This window comes from Leptonotus elevatus, chromosome 11 (assembly GCF_054856555.1).
Source record: "Leptonotus elevatus isolate MCC_2025b chromosome 11, RoL_Lele_1.0, whole genome shotgun sequence".
Lineage (NCBI taxonomy): Eukaryota > Metazoa > Chordata > Actinopteri > Syngnathiformes > Syngnathidae > Leptonotus > Leptonotus elevatus.
In genome coordinates this window covers 12,365,140-12,381,631 of record NC_141249.1, presented here as the reverse complement: position 1 = coordinate 12,381,631, position 16,492 = coordinate 12,365,140, and the positions used below count along the sequence as shown (strand labels likewise).

At 40.3% G+C, this 16,492-nt stretch overlaps 1 protein-coding gene across 2 annotated transcripts in view; it reads left to right on the top strand.

Annotated features, from left to right (window-relative positions):
• Positions 1 to 16,492, top strand: part of insrb (insulin receptor b) — an 84,837-nt gene that overhangs the window by 22,914 nt on the left and 45,431 nt on the right. For both annotated transcript variants that reach the window (XR_015096573.1, XM_086090301.1), the window contains exon 2: positions 5,489 to 6,037. Coding sequence is in view for 1 of the 2 variants with exons in the window: in XM_086090301.1 (XP_085946427.1) it covers positions 5,489 to 6,037 (549 nt within the window). In the remaining variant the exon portion in view is untranslated. The remainder of the gene's footprint in view (positions 1 to 5,488; positions 6,038 to 16,492) is intronic.

Genomic DNA, 16,492 nt, shown 5'->3' with positions numbered 1-16,492 from the left:
CATTTACAAAAAAAAATTTTTTGTTACACTTGAGATTCACATAAATTTTTCCATTTCTGTCCAGTAGTCAGCAGGCAAGCCCCCTTTTCTATTGCCCCCCTGTTGAGGCCGTTTGTGTGTGCGCACATTGGCGGTCATGTAACAGTGATCCACAGCGGCCCTCCATTCATGCATGTGATCACCAACCGTCCTGTAGGTCCCTTACGTCATTCTGCGTTCCTGCTCGGACTCAAGTTACGCTTTCACCCCGTTCACTCCTATCGCTTCTCTGGCTCGCCAGCCGCGCCCCTCCCCCTTTCACCTCCTCTTCTCCTCTCTTGCCTGCCACACTACTCATTGCCTCTCCTGGGTCTCCCTCATCCTAAACCAGAGTGTGCACAGGTTATTTTTTATTCCTAATGTTACAGGAGCGCTTTCAGCAAAAATGTCAATTAACGGCTTACACTAATTTATAGGCTTCTTCAAACTACTTCTTGGAATTGGAGTGTTAATGCAAACATAACAACATCAGCGGGCATCATTAGTCAGGTTTCCATCCAATTGTTTTGGAATTTTTAAGCGAATTTACTGAAAATGCGCAAAACTGATGTGCAACTTAAGCCCATTTCCATCTGTTCTTTTTTTTGTGACTATTGAGAGGGGACTCCGCCGCTGTAGGTGGCGGTATACACCACAGTGATGTGATCCACCAGTAATTTATAAGGAGAAGACCAGGAAGCGATTGCGCTGTGCGATGACGTCGCATGAGTTTGCTTTTGTAATTCTCGATAAACTGTAGTGTTTCTGTGTTGTTTTCCATTTAAAATAGCATTAATATTTGCTTCTTTAATTCCAAAAAGATTTATGTTTCGTCGACCCCCCCCAAACATGCATTACTTTATCGTCTGACATTGCTTTGGGACTACAAACGTACATGCGACGTAATATCTGGTCAAATCGTGCGACGTGTATCTGGTCTTGCCAGCGATTATTCCCAAAACCTGTTTCCATAGCCAAAATTCGCATTTTCCTTTTTTCGATATGCTTCAAAATCCTCCCCCTCTAAGCGTAATTTTTGTGTTTTTTTAGAATTTTGGGCCGTTTTTCAAATTTCTAGCGTTTCCATTTAGTTTTATTTTCGCTTTTCTTGAAAATTTGAATACAAATGTGTGGAAGGAAACCCAACTATTTGGGTGACCTGTGGAATAGATACCAAAACACATGAAAAATAACATTCCTCGAAAAATGCATGCCCTAGGAAATTTTAACCACTGGTCAACATGAAGAAAGTAATTTTCTGGAAAAGGCGCAACAACAATGCTAAAGCAAGGAACATGGCCATCATCAATTGCGTTACTATCGACATAATTTCATATATAAAATTGACATGCTCGGTTGTTAGGTTTCACTCCAATCCTGTAGGTGGCAGTAATGCTAATTTCAAAGTGGGCACCAACTGCCCCAAACACAACGTTTATTCACTGCTAGATCTAATAGGTAACTTCTCCACTTGGCAGTTTATAACACCACCAATTTTTGTTTTTGTTTTGTGGTTTACAGTATGTCTGTGCTTGATGATGTCTCACTTTTGGCAGTCGTAATTGACTAACAACGTCATTCATGTAAGAATGTAATGTCTAAAATAATTCACAAGATGATACATATGATATCTCTTGTTTTATATATATATATATATATATATATATATATATATATATATATATATATATATAAATAAAAATAAAAAGACTCAAGTTTGTGACATTCTATGACCCAAAAATTATTCCTTGTCAGCTCCAAGATTCTGCCACATATTTCTTATCTGCGTTGAGATGTAAATACATTTAGGTAGTAAAGATCCTCTTTGCCCTCTTCTTGTGTCTTGAAGACCACAGTGGGCGGGGGTGAGGGGGTGTTACACTGCAGAAGTTGCGCAATACAGTTTGTTGTTGTTTTGTGCGTTGCAATGGGTATCCAATTAGCTGCTGCAGGCTGACAGTGAGTGCTTGGCCTTGAAGGCCTGTTTGATATGTCCAGGTGATAAGGCAGGAGGTGCTCCGAGGTGTAATGTTGCCGTTATCGCTGGGAATAACACCAACTGCTGCAAAGAAGTGGTTTGTTTTTGTGCGTCTTTTGGTTCCCGTTACAGTAAGCGTCTGATGAGGGGGGTGTGGCTTAGGCGCACTCGTGTTGTTTGGAACTATAAATACCAGAGGTGGGAAAAGTACTCACACTCTGTACTTAAGTGGAAGAAAAAATAAAATACTCTGGTAAAAATAGTACTTACTTAACTAAAAGTAAATATGTACACACTTAAATACAAAAAGTAAAAATTATTTTTAACCGCCAATTCTGAACACATAATATTTTCAATCTTTTATTAACGGTGCTTGTCATCGGAAGAAAATCAATGAACACAGCTTTGCTCCTAGCTAAATGAATTAATGCCATACATTTTCTGGATGAAAATGAATCCATAATGCTTCCCTGAATTTGTTTCATCATTGACTACGTTCACATGCCGCCAATATTCGGAATATTCCATTTATATATGTGAGTATTCAGTTACTCCCGCAGACATGGTAATGTGATCGATCCCCATCCAAACCGCAACGCACGGCCAGTGTTTTCCGCTTCTTATTTTTAACCGTCGAAAAGACATTATTTTCATGTCACTCAACCAAACTGATAAAGTAGTCAGTTTCCTCCTCGTTCCAAAAGTGTGTTGCTACGCTTCGTCCAAAATTTGCCATGTTTGTTTATCTCTGCATGTATATTTCCGGTGGGTACCGCGCAAGAGGCCGCACATAAAGTACTTCTTGTACTCCAAAAAACAAAATTCCTTGCGGATGGAGCATGCACAGAATACAAACCAATGATCCTTTCAAACCAGGTACAGTATTCTAGTCCGAAGAGGGGTAACTCATAAAACCCCAATAAGAGCACATTCATGTTTCGTGCGTAAACCCGAATATTGCTCAAATTCAGGTTATTGACAACATGCAAATAGGGCTGGGCGACATCGCCCAAAACCCCCCTCAACATCTTTTCCTTCAGTCGTTCTGGATCATTACGATTTTAATCAAAGTAGTAAAATTAACAAATATGTATTTAAATGTTTGATTTAGTCAAAAACAAACCCTTTGCAAAATGATCTGACAACAATAATGTATGCTGATTTCAATCATTTTTACCGTAAACTTAACATTCATAGCTTGTGCATAACTTGCTTAAATGCCAGACGAAGAACAGCTTTTAATACTCAACATCACTTTAAATTAAACTCTTAAGTACCTTCCCTCAATTTCCCAATTTAGAAAATTTTCAAATGAGACCAAAAAGTACAGATAACTGTTTTTAAATGTAAGGCGGAAAATGTCTTCAGAAAAAAAACTGTATCCCACTGAGGGGCGAAAGTAAAGCACTTAACATTTTCTTTTTGCTCATCTTGGTTGGACCCCGCCTGTCCTCATCTGGCATGGCGGTGTCGATGGACGAATGGGCGAGCAGACGCAGCGGCGTTGTGACTTTCACATTTCACTTTGAATCGTTTGACTTTTACATGAAATATTCCAGTATTTTGAGTAATAAATAGTTATGTTTTGCTGTTGAAACATGACTGGATGATTTGCGACCTGGCAACCGAGAGGGACAAGGCAATCCAATGCAGGGCCAGAGGCCAACTTGTGAGGCAGCAGTCACTGAGCTCTTTGCACATTTTGTCCATTTCCTTGAGAAAAGAGGTCACGTGACGTATACCGGCGCTGCTTCCAGTTGTCGGCTACCGTAAGGTGCTGTGACTTTAACTTTCTGCACTCGGACAGCAAATGCAAGTTTGGAATGAGTCTGTACTAATGCCAGCATGCTGTTGTAGTAAACAACCTGGTTTTATTTGACAGTCTAGTGATTACAGGCTTTACTGGCTGCAATCCATTTAGAAGTCTCTTAACCCATGCCATTTATATGCTGCTGGTCAAAGTTTGTACTCGGACTGTTGACATGTTTGTTTAACTTCCCAATCTGTTAATGGTTAATTAACAGATTGGGAAGTTAATAGGTAGCTTCCTCGTGATGGATAATGTGAGCCACGAGAACGTTGTTTCAAGCTGAGTTGACTGTTTTTATGTATTTCATGATTATTATTTTTTTATTATTTCTGTGTGGACAAGATGGTAGAAGAAACGAGCAATGGGATTACTGTGTTGAATGATAATTAAATTCCTTGACCGGTTATTATTTATCAGTTATTTTCATATTATTTTTTAATGCTTTTTTTTGTACAGATATTTTGTTATTCCATGTATGTTTTTTTTTATTTATTAAAAAACATATCTGAAGCCATAAACTTGCCCGGAGGCACCAAGTCTTCAGTAACACCTTAACTCATGACTTTACACTTTGCACAGTTGAATGCTCGATAAAGCTGCGATCATTTTCTTCAAATGTTATTTTCCTATATTGAATAACCTAGCGCACACCACTTACTTCCGTACGTCTCCATAAGTAACTGCTAATGAATTTGCCGCTCCTCTCATGCGAGTGCATTCGGTTCGCTGAAACAAATGTGGGTTTGTGTGTCGGTCCAAGCGCTACACTACGCTACAGCTGAGAGAAAGTATGAATAAGCGCGGATAAGCATTTAGCTTCCGGGCTATGTTTCTGTTAACCCTCTCATGTCCGTGTCATTCATATCAGAGTGGCGTCATACAGTAATTTCCTCTCTGGAGAAAATCCGCGCCGATGAAACGTTCACGGGATGAGAGATGGCAGTGAGTGGAAATGCCTCGTGGCTTTGCTTGACTTAATTCAACGGCACTTGAGGTTTCACGGTTTAATTTGGGGGTGGAAGAATGTTCAGTGGATTTTTCGCATTTGTTTGTTTTAATGGAGTTACAAATTGAGGTACGTCTTTGTTTGCTGAAGTCAAGTGAATTTCCGTTCATGTACAAATAAGTGTCAACATAATAGTTGCGCTGTATTATATCGTGTTACTTAGCGCCAATCAGCAGATGCTGTTGATTCAGTCCCGGCTCGTTTGTGGTCTCATGAATGACGTTTGCCATGTAAAGTTGAGCTGCGGCCTCGATGATGGCACAACTCTCCCGCTCCCAGGCAGCACACTGGTATTCTCCCTGACATTGAAATAGAAACAATGCAACTACTCCCAAACCATGAAAAATATTTGAAAAGAACAGAGTGTCTCCACAATTAGTTTGCGAAGTCAACACCATAAATGTTCCTCATGTTTGATCAAGGACATTTCTTTCATATTCCCATTCCTTAATATCATAGTTTTCTACTAGTGTGTATTTGCGAGGAAATTATAATAGTTGACTTAAGCACATTTGCTCTTTGGCAAGATGAAAGAGCCAATTTAAGAGCTCCCTTTTGAAAAACGTTGCATAATACGAGGTCTGTCAATACAAGTTCACATGGCAATAAAACAAAATAAATGTTCAACTGTTCTTTCTTGGATAAATGGTAACTTCTGTCCCCTCTGTCCTTGCAGTTTGTCAGAGCAAAGACATCCGCAACAATGTGACCAACCTCCAGTCGCTGGAGAACTGCACCATCATCGAGGGCCACCTGAAGATCCTGCTTATGTTCAAGACCAAAACCGAGGACTTTCGGGGCCTCAGCTTCCCGAAGCTGCAAGTGGTGACCGACTACATGCTGCTCTTTCGGGTCTACGGCCTCGATTCCCTCACCGATCTCTTCCCGAACCTGACCGTGATCCGCGGCAACAACCTCTTCTTCAACTACGCCCTTGTGATTTACGAGATGCTGCAGCTGAAGGAGGTGGGCCTTTACAGCCTCATGAACATCACCAGGGGGGCTGTGAGGATCGAGAAGAACCCCGACCTCTGCTACCTGGCCACGCTGGACTGGTCCAAGATCCTGGACTCGGTGGAAGACAATTACATCGTGGAGAACAAGAACGACAGGGAGTGTGGAGACGTGTGTCCCGGCACGGCCCAAGGGCAGACCGTCTGCCTACAGACCACCATCAACGGGCACTTTAGAGGAAGATGCTGGTCCCAGAACCACTGCCAGAGAAGTAAGTACCTTTTGAAAGACCAAATATTTGCGATATTCTCCACGGGAGTTGGGTTTCTATTGTGATAAACAGTTCTCAGCGCTTCAATTCAAAACTGATGTTCACATTTAGGAATCAGAAACCTGTTTTTTCCATGGAACCACAACTTGGTAGAATACACTGCAAATTCTAACAAATGTGAATTAAAGTTAGACCGATTATCAGCACCGATATTTAGCATTTTAACAAATATCGTCATTGTTTTTTTTAGAAATCTAAAGGCCGATGAAGCTCGCATCTCAATACTTGCGAACTTGTGAAATGTTGCAAAATGTAAAGTTTTTCTAGTCCCAAAGACATTTTGACAATGCTCAGACAATTTTGCACCATCTGTGAACTTTTTGAAACTTTTTACGAACCCTGCCGAAAACTCAAAATTTGCTATGTTCGCAAGCATTCAGTGAGATACCAACGTAAGAGATCAATTTAAAACTTGGTTAACTTCATCAAACTTTTTATTTATGTATTCATTTAAAATTTGACTTAACTTTGAGATGCTACTGATACTGGAAACTCCCTGCACTTTTGGTTTTTTCTTACAAATGAAAACAAAAATACAAAGTAAGTGAAAGTTTAAGTTTTCAGTCATTTAGGTTGAATTTTTGGAAAACTTTGTCGTGTAAAAAAAAACAACAACTTTATGGAGCTATTTTCTTAAAAAAAATGTATTTAGCTTAACAGATGCTGATGAACCTGCAAAACAAAGCTGTCTCTTTTCTATGTCTAAAATGAAAAGAATAACCTTCAACATGTTGAAAATTTGTAAAGTTGTTTTAATAAATATGCCTAATGACATTTCAGCAAAGTTAAGGGGGGAGGTTATGCTGATGCTAATGTTTTCATAAATATCGGTTATCGGTCTCCTTGACTACTAATGATCAGTACCAGCACTGAAAAAAACACATCAGTCTATTGCTACCCTCAACCACCCTTTTTTTTTGTGACAGTTTGCATCTTGCGACCACTTTGGATCCTAGCCCAAAGTTTACAAAAGTGGGAAAGGATAAATCAGAATTATTGACTCTCCTCTTTAGTGTTTAGTTGCCAAAGGAGTCCAATGAGACACATATGTCAGTGGGTTTCTCTTAGGAAGCAATTGATCTGTTTTGTTGGGCGGGGGGTGTTTTTTTTTTTTGCTGAAATCCGCAGCCAAAGACACATGGACAGGCAATGCCCTCTGATTAGCATTCTTTGACTGGAGCATGTGTGTCAGAGGAAGTGATTCATAATTATAGGCTGGCGATCTTCTTGAAGTCCGAAATGACTCAGGCGTTATTGTTGAGTCAGGGAAGTGCGCAGTCCAAGGTAGGCATTATGGGAGAAAGAGGGTACACGGGCAGAGATAAACAGTATAGTACACATGTTTGTTGGTATTTTCTTTTCTGCCTTTCTTCAAAAAAAGAACTGCGGCTTTGCTCCGCACTGCTGCCTGTCGGCCTGCCAGAGGTCCGGCTGGCCGCTCGGCCAGTCCGTCTTTCCTCTCCTGCCATAAACACAGAGAATGGCGTCTATTGTAAGACACTCAGAGAGAATGCTTATTATTTTTTGAGAGCGATTATAGCTTGTGTTGTTTTTTTCTCCCGTCCGCCTCCGTGTCTGACGGAGAGGCTAGTGTTCAAAGCGTAACGACCGCGGCAGTGTTTATACTTGAACTTCAACTGTCACAGCCCGCATTTACGTTGGCTCCCCGCTCTCCTTCCAGAATGTACCGCCGAGGAAAGCAATACAGGAAGTGACCTTGCGCGCGCCTCTCGCATTGTTAACATGCAGTCAGTTTACATGTCGAACAGGACTCGGTTTCAAAGACAAATAGCCGTGACCACTGAGTGCCTGGAGGAGAGGGGAGGGGGGGTTGGCTAGGGGGAATGTCGACTGATAAACACAAGCGTGTTTATGGTACGTCAAGCAATGTCTGTGCATGTGCGTTCATGTCTCCTTTGCCTCGGAAAGGCCGGGAGAGGAGGTATGATGCGCGTCATGTGATAGACAGCAGTGTCGTCAAAAGCTGGAGCCATTTGGAGAACATGATGCAAGGGGGCTGTCTGCCCCTGCTGCGGGGGACGCTGTATGCAAGGGAGACGGCGCTACATAAGGAGAATAACTTTACACTGACTGTACATGCTTGAGGTGTTTCAAATATACTGTGCAAACGTGTGTGTTGCGCTTTCACCTCGATCCTCAAACGCACGCCGAAATGGCGCTGCCGGAAGTAATGAAATGAACAATGTGTCACTGAGAAATAAGTAAGTACGCTTGTTGTGAGTAATATCACCTATATCCGTGGTTCAGTGTGTGTTATATATGTTTGGAGCTCACGTAACTTCACCGTGTTGAATTGCCTCGTTTACGTTTGCCGCGCGCCGAATTGCCTTGTTAACGTCCCGGTGCTAAAAATAGAATTCTTCTAAGTTAATGTGGAAATCACTACAGGAACTAAAGGCCGAAATGGTTATTTTGTATTTGTTGACCGCCACAGGAGCCTCCTGTAAGAGAGCACATAAGTCTTCAGTTGTACTCAACAATTTAGTTAGCTCTGAAGTGCAGACATATATTCGTATATTGCATATCGTCATTGACTACTGCACTGCGATGAGATGAATGATGAACGGAGAATGTGAAACAGAAAACGGAAATACAGAGCAGTCTTCCAAATTTAAAAGCATGGATTTCAAAACAAAATATAACATCACACACTAAACCGCTTGAGGAATGCTTAACATGGTAGAACCTTTTGTATTGAATTGGATTCTTTGCACTTTTTTTTCTGGCCACTGGATTGTTTGTTTAATCTTATTGATTGGTTTATTTGAAATTCATTTTTATTGCACTCTCTATGCAAAATTACTTTTGTGAGCAAATTAAAAAAATATAATTTTATACAATTTTAAGGAAATTTGCTATAAAATTATCTGTCATTGTTTTTTTGGGGGGGGGGACTTTTATGTATCATAAGTACTAAAGGTATCAGCACTTGGTATCGGTGAGTACTGAAGATTTGAGTATCGTATCGGTTTAAAAAAAGTGGCATCGAACATTCCTAGTTTTTTTGTTTTAGTTTTCAAAGCGTTTAAACTATTACATAATTACAGACACTTTAATATATTTTTTAAGAAAACAGTAATCCTAGAGCTAAAAAAAAAAAACTTGACGTGATAGAGAAAAACTGAGATCAGTTTTGGATTCTGCTTCCAAAAATGTATCAACAGCTGTCAGACCCAACTCAACAAAAATTATGTTCCCCAGTGCTATTGGCCAATTAACACGTGTGCGCCATTTTCACAAATTATTGACCAATTTAAAGTGTTGACATTAGCGTGCTCTCTTTGATGATGTAATGGTAATAGTTAAGCTAAAACACACATTTTGAGGTCTCCTGAAAAGTGATGATTTTATGATTTTGGAGGTACGAGGATACCGCCTGACACCAGGGCTATGTTTGCGTTGTGAAGCAATTGAGTCATTTCCTACTTGGCAACAACCAGCAGAGGGTGCAGGCCATTCGGGCCCCATTATTTTGCTGCCTAAACAGGTAGGTAAAGCGAGAACAAATATTGTTTTAAATCTCTGAAAGAATTTTGATTGTATTATTTCTTTTTTGGCATCTAAAAATTTTAAAAAGAAAAATAGTATTGTGAATTATTGGTTCGTTTTTTTATGACTTTATAGTGTGCTTTGTGTACATATGATTGGCAAGCGTCTAGTAGTCGGCTTTTTCAATCTACAGAATTTATGCAGATTTTAGCAACAGACAGATGGATTAGTAAAAACAAAAACAAAAAAACAGTATGTTTCCCCTAATTTATTGGCTTTTATTGTACCGGTAATCTCCTTCTGGATCTTACCTTTGATAGATCAGGCTGCCATTGTACACATTAAGCCATTTAAATTGTTGCCATTAAGACAACAGAGTCATGCTGCTGTTTGGATCAAACTTTGTTGCTGAGGCCTGGCACAACATGTTCAGCCTCACACACTCTGCATGCTTGCACAACTCGCCAAGAAATACACTCAAACACATACGCGCGCACACACACACACAAGCGGGAGGAGAGAATGTGTTTCAGGTCAAAGTGAACTCTGCCTGTGCTTACGTGCTTTGTTGCCCGCTGTGATTGTTTTCCATCGCTCACACACGCGCACACACACACACACAGTCGCCCACTTCAAAGTGACACTCTTGTCACGATGGTCTCTTGAATCCGACCTGTGCAAGCTCGCCACATACTCGCATAAAGTTAATAGAAAGTGTCAGCCAAAAAGCAGTCTGCGCCTCGTCTCGCACACTGTTCATTTAAAGAAGTACTTTGCATCCCTCCTTAATCCGAGGAAGCTTCTCGTGTGGAATTCATGGCACATTTTTTGTCTCGAGAGATTTTCTTTCATATTTTATCCAGTGTTGTCAAAGCAAATAAGGATATGCCATAACCCGACGACTGTGTAACCACAATCGGTTCTGCGCGGCTGGTCAACCTCAGATTCGATCGACTTTGAAAAGTAACATTGAGATGACTTATTTTGGGAATAATTTGTTTCAGGTTCCAAACTGTCGCCATCGTAGAGTCTTTAAATTGGCAGTAAGCTCCCCTGTGACACCAGTCACAGAGCAGCCAAGTCAACGTCCTTTGTTCACAGCAAGCTGCTCATATCAAGCCATCGTCAATGGAGCAACGCAGGAAGTAAACCTACTCCAAATCCATTAATGAAAAAGAATTACAGCGCATTTAATATCCACTCGTCACATTCTGGCAATCAGTTGGTTTTGGGGCGGTTCTGTCTGGTGCAAATGCTGAGTACAGCAAAGCTGCGGACAAAGCTGTTGTGACAAAGCAAGGGCTATTTAGTGTTGCCAAATTAACGACTTTGTTGCTATATTTAACTCTAACTTTTTGTTATGTTGTTATTGGAGACTCGTGACACACTCAACAGCTGTTTTTCTTCCCATTTTTTGTTTGATGGTCATTGCTTGACAATGAAGGCTTTTCAACCAGTCTACCTACCAAATCCTCAGGATGGTTGTGGGGTTGATAATAACAAAAACTAGCGAGGCACGCCAGGTTTTTAAAGCACCGGGGGAAACCCTGTACAGGTTATTCATACTATAATTCCAAATAACGGCTATTTTTGATAGATTTTTTTTTTATGCAAGAGGATACAGAAGGCTTTGATGAGGCCTCAGAACTGAAAAGAATGCTTGAAGCAATGGTAGTTATTACAAAAACAGCCAGCAGGTGGCAGTACAGTATACGAGGTCAACCATGTTGCAAAAAAGAAGAAGAAGCTATAGTCTAATGCTAATTGCTGCAAAACGGAAACAGATACAAATATACTCTTTTTTTTTTCCTGACGAATGAAGAGACTCTAATCTTTCTCTTGGTAGGTTCCCTGTTTTTATAGCAATAGAACACAATATTCTGTGGGCCTTGCAAAATCAGTCAAAATCCAGTTAAACAGCCGGGAGCGAAGGGGGCTGCTTCAGTGAAAATGGCTGGGAGTGAATGAGTTAATCGATTAATTTTGATACCTAAAATTGTTGTGTTTTTTTATTTCTTCTGATTTCCCTTTAGTTCTGCATGGCCTCTGCTGGTTTTCAACTGCTCACATTTTTTAATGACATTCAGAGTTTCATTCCTGCTACTATCAAATTTAACTACTCAGACATTGTGGTGGGGGGGGGGGGGGCGTTGAGGCCAGGAAGGGGATGTTTCAGGGTTAAGCGAAGCAAAAATAAATAGAGAAAAACAAACATGGCGGAGTGTTTCAAGTTTGGCTTGCAGGTATACACGCACACATATGTAGCAACTACACGCCCGCGCATTGTCGCCAGAGTGGCAAGTGGCCAAACCCGAGCAGCCAAAAGGAGAAACACATTAGTAAGGATTCTCATCATCAACTTCTCTTACTACTATGCATGAACGTCAGGCGTTTTCTTAATTGTAACATTGTCTGCATTCAGACAGCATAAGAAGAGGCTTTTACAGTAAAACAGTCACCAAGTCAGCTTTGCACAATTGTCCCCCACTGCCCTAAATCTGTTGCAACATAACTACATGATATCAGTCTGGAGCCTCAGCTGCTGGAGCTTTTACCCAGATGTTGTTTTTTCCCCCAGTGAGAGGTCACTCAGATAGATAGAAAAGCTACTGCCTGTTTTGTATTTAGCTGTCAAGACTTCTGCTAAAACAATAAGGCAATCAAAGCAGCCGAGTTGATCAATTCAATGCCCTGAGAATAAAATTGATTCAAGGAAAATATATAAACTTGTACAGTATGCAGTAGTGCTGTCACTATCGAATATTTTTTACAATCATTAATAATTAATTTTGCATTAAAGTGTATTACAATTTTTTTTTCTTGTTTATTAACCAGTCATCGGTGGTTATTTTGTACTTTATATTCATGTAGTGATTTAAAAAAAAAAAAGGAGGATTATTGATGTACTATGTTAACGGTTCAGTCATTGTTTTCCAAAGATGTTTGCTAATGTCTTATTTTGAGTCAACACAGAAGAGAATCAGTCTTCTTTCAGGAAGGACTACAGAAATCAGTGAACAATTACTGTTGATATGCTGAAATCAGAGGATTTGGACAATTTTGTATTATTATTATTATTGTATTTTTATTTTTTTTAGCCAACCTCCCTTTTCCATGGTAAACATATATTGGAGGTTTATCAGGTGTGTTTTTTTTTAAAGAAATTTGGGGTTGACAAAACAGTTTTTCCAATGTGTTTCAATAGGCGTCAATTACATTCGGATTTGGTTTTGACAGCCTGTGATTTAATTTTCTTGTGCACACATTTGAGGCCAAGCACACTAGCGCCCAAAGGAAGCTATTTACATCAGCACCCATCTACCTCTACATAATTATCTCATTCACTCCCAGCCATTTTCACTGAAGCAATCACCTTCACTCCCGGCTTTTTTACTGTATTTTGACTGATTTTGCAAGGCTTACAGAATATTGTGCTCTATTGCTATAAAAACATGGAACCTACCAAAAGAAAGATTAGAGTATATTAGAGTAAAGTATATTTCTATCCGTTTCCGTTTTGCAGCAATTAACATTAGAATATAGCTAAGTTTTATCATTATTAACAAATCTATTTCAAATTGTGGGGGGAAACAGCTTGTTTTTACCATGGCCCTGGTTGATCTCTTTTGCTCTGCTGCCACCTGCTGACTGCTTTTGTAACAACTACCATTTCTTCAACCGTTCTGTGCAGTTGATAGGCTGCATCAAAGCCTTCTGTATGCTCTAGCATAAAAACGTATAAATACGTCTTTGGGACACTTAAACATTTAAAATACGCGAAGAACGTATTTATATATAGCAAATGAGTTAAGGACATGGGGAATTTGTCTTTAATGCTATTCGATAAGGATAATTGCAGCATCTTTTGGAGGCTTGCCTTCCATCGATACACACTCGCTGGCATGTCTTGGAAGTACCACAAATATCTTCCATAATAGTGACAGAGAGAGAATACCTAGCCACCTTTCCCTCAGCACGCTGTCGTCCTAAATTAACTTTGATAATCCGACATTGGTTCTGCACGCGCATCCTTGTCGGTGTGTGAATTGCACCCCTCCTACTCTCACCCTGAGGGAATCTGGAAAACTCTCTCCTCCAGCTCATCAATGAACTGGCACTCCCACATCCTGCTCTGCGCGAGCGTATGCGCGCATAGACACACGGGAAGCACTACACACTGGCACACTGAGCCAAGTGGAACACAAAGGTACACACAAGCTGAAGTAGAGCACTCTGGCTGACGCCGCTGCCCACTATCCTGACAGGGGATTGGCTGCTGGCGGCGATGTAAGTGGCCTATCGCGTTGAGAGGATGAGAGCGTCTGAGGATACAATGTGTCGGAACAAGAGGGAGAGGCGCCTTCCCTCGTCTGTCGTTTACATCTGGAAAATGAGACGGACGTTAAATATTGCTCCCTAATGAGCGCAGTGGTTTGATTTGTTATGTTCACGTGCGGCTCCATGATGGTTTATTTATGTTCACACGCTTCTCTATCCATCTGTGTAAATGTCTGAGCCGTTCAGGAAAGGCTCGTCGGCAGCCAAGTGCTCGCTGTCTGAAAGGACTTCCACATTACTTCCTGCCTTTGTCCAGAGCACATCCTACTGCTGAGCTGTACAACTGGGCCCTGGGGGGAGGCTAATGGGCAGAGAGAGAGGCGCCGGGATATTACTTACATATGAGAGACGGTGAAAGGAAAGATAACTAGTTTGCGCCCATTCACAAAAACCCCACGCCAGCTTGCCAGCTGCCACAAATGCTAACCTTCAAGTTGTGGGTATATCCAGCAAGTCACCTTGAGGATGTTGGAGGAAGGGCAACCGAGATGAGGGCAGAGTTTGTGTTTACGTGTGAGAGGGGAATATAACACGAGCCTCCCTCCGCTCAAGAGAAGCGGATTGTTTTCAGGTGTTTGGTCAGATCAGATGACCGGCCTCCTTCCGGCTTCCACATCAACAACACGCACACAAAAACATGCAACAGCCATCTGAGTAGTAATATTATTGTTTTAACTGGATGGAATCATCTCTGGAATGTTCTGTAAGCAGCACAGTGGTTGAGTGGTTAGCACGTTTGCCGCACAGTTCTGAGATTGGACGTTTGAATCTGGGCTTTGGCCTTTTTTTTCAGACTGTAAACTATTGTAATTGGAATTGTATCAACGGCTGCTATGCTATTTGCTGCCTCAATTGCTATACAACACGATGAACCAACTATTATGCAATCGACAGAATTCTTGGCCACCAAGCAGAACAGTTCATATCAGCTCGCTAAAGTAAAGTTTGGAATGCTAATCCTATAGCTGCCTTTTGTCTATACCATATTGCGTCTAGGCTTGGTTTACATAGCTGCGTCAGCTATGTAAATAGCTTTATTATATTCCAGCACAATGTAGTGTAACCCATGGACTGTACAAGGGTTCTGAAATACAATTAACAAAAGATAACCTATATTTGACTAATGAGTTGACTACAGTGCTATATCAGTGTGAGCGACAGCTCCATGCTCTTTGAGTGTTTTCATTTTTTATTTGTGATTTTGACTGTTGGATAACAATCATCGCTACTAAGTCGATTATTTTGGCGGCTAATTGATGAATGGGATAAACAAATATAACGTTTTTATATGTTTTGGGGAGCAGAAAATGCACAAATTATTATTCTTTAGTGTTTTTGTTTTGGTTCGTAACGTGTCAGAAAATTTGCAAATATAAAAGGGTAATTTATGGATACGGCAATTAATTTATTATAAAAATACATAAAATATGTATTTTTTGTTATTATTTATTATCAAAAACTTAGGACAACTATATATAATTTATGACATACATCTATCATGGAATGCTTTCTACAACGGTCGCACCACTTAAATCTAAGGAACGAGGCTAGCAATTAGCCATCTAAACAAAACAAGCTAGCTAGCCGCACAAGTAAAATTATAAACAAAATATGTTTGTTGGACAAAATTAATAATAATCATTATTTTTTGGGTGATGTCCAAATATGACCACTACATACCTTTTGCTAAAAGGGAAACTTTTTTTTACATAGTTGTGAAACAGTACAAACCTGATAGCTGTATTTCAATATGTCCCAAATTGGTAATTTATTTTTGGTCACACCACATGATAATTTGTAAAACGCACATCATCGGATAAACTTTATCCGTCAATGACCCTAAAACAGATGATTGAAAAATTACAATTACAATTTGCTTTCATGGAGGACTCTAGAAATCTGAGAATATTTACTGTTGAGAGCAGTTTTAAGTCAAACGTCGCTCAACAATCAAAAATAATATCTTATTTTGATCATTTATTAGTTGTCGATTACTCATTGCAACCCTAACATCAACACAAAAAGCACGCTCACTCTGAAGCTGCTGTTGGCCACAGCTCATACCCCGACACTTGCACAGAGACTTGTCATTGCTTTAGTCAACCAGCAAACCTCCCTCCATCATCAGGCACATATCTCACACACCAATAAATGTTATGCTTACAGTTTGTCTTTAAAAATTGTGTTTTAATATCAACCGATTTTTATCTATTGCCCCACAATGAATATGAGTTCACTGTACTTCAATGTAGCAGGATAGGCCCAGTTCATATGCAAAGTCTGTAACCAAAGCTATTGGTATGTTCTGTACTTGGAGTATGTGAGGCTTATGCTTTATTCTTTGCATTTCACGAGCAGCTTTAAGGTGGTCCGACAGCTCAGCTGAAGGGTGTTGGTGGGATATTTGGCCTTTTAAAATTCTCAAGAAAGCCGTTACATCATCATCATCCTAGGAAAGCTGCGTTTCCCACAGGTTGAGCAGTTATTTGATGTGTGTTGCTTTTGTTTTCCAAATATTTATTTCCTGATGGTTTGTACCACAATGGT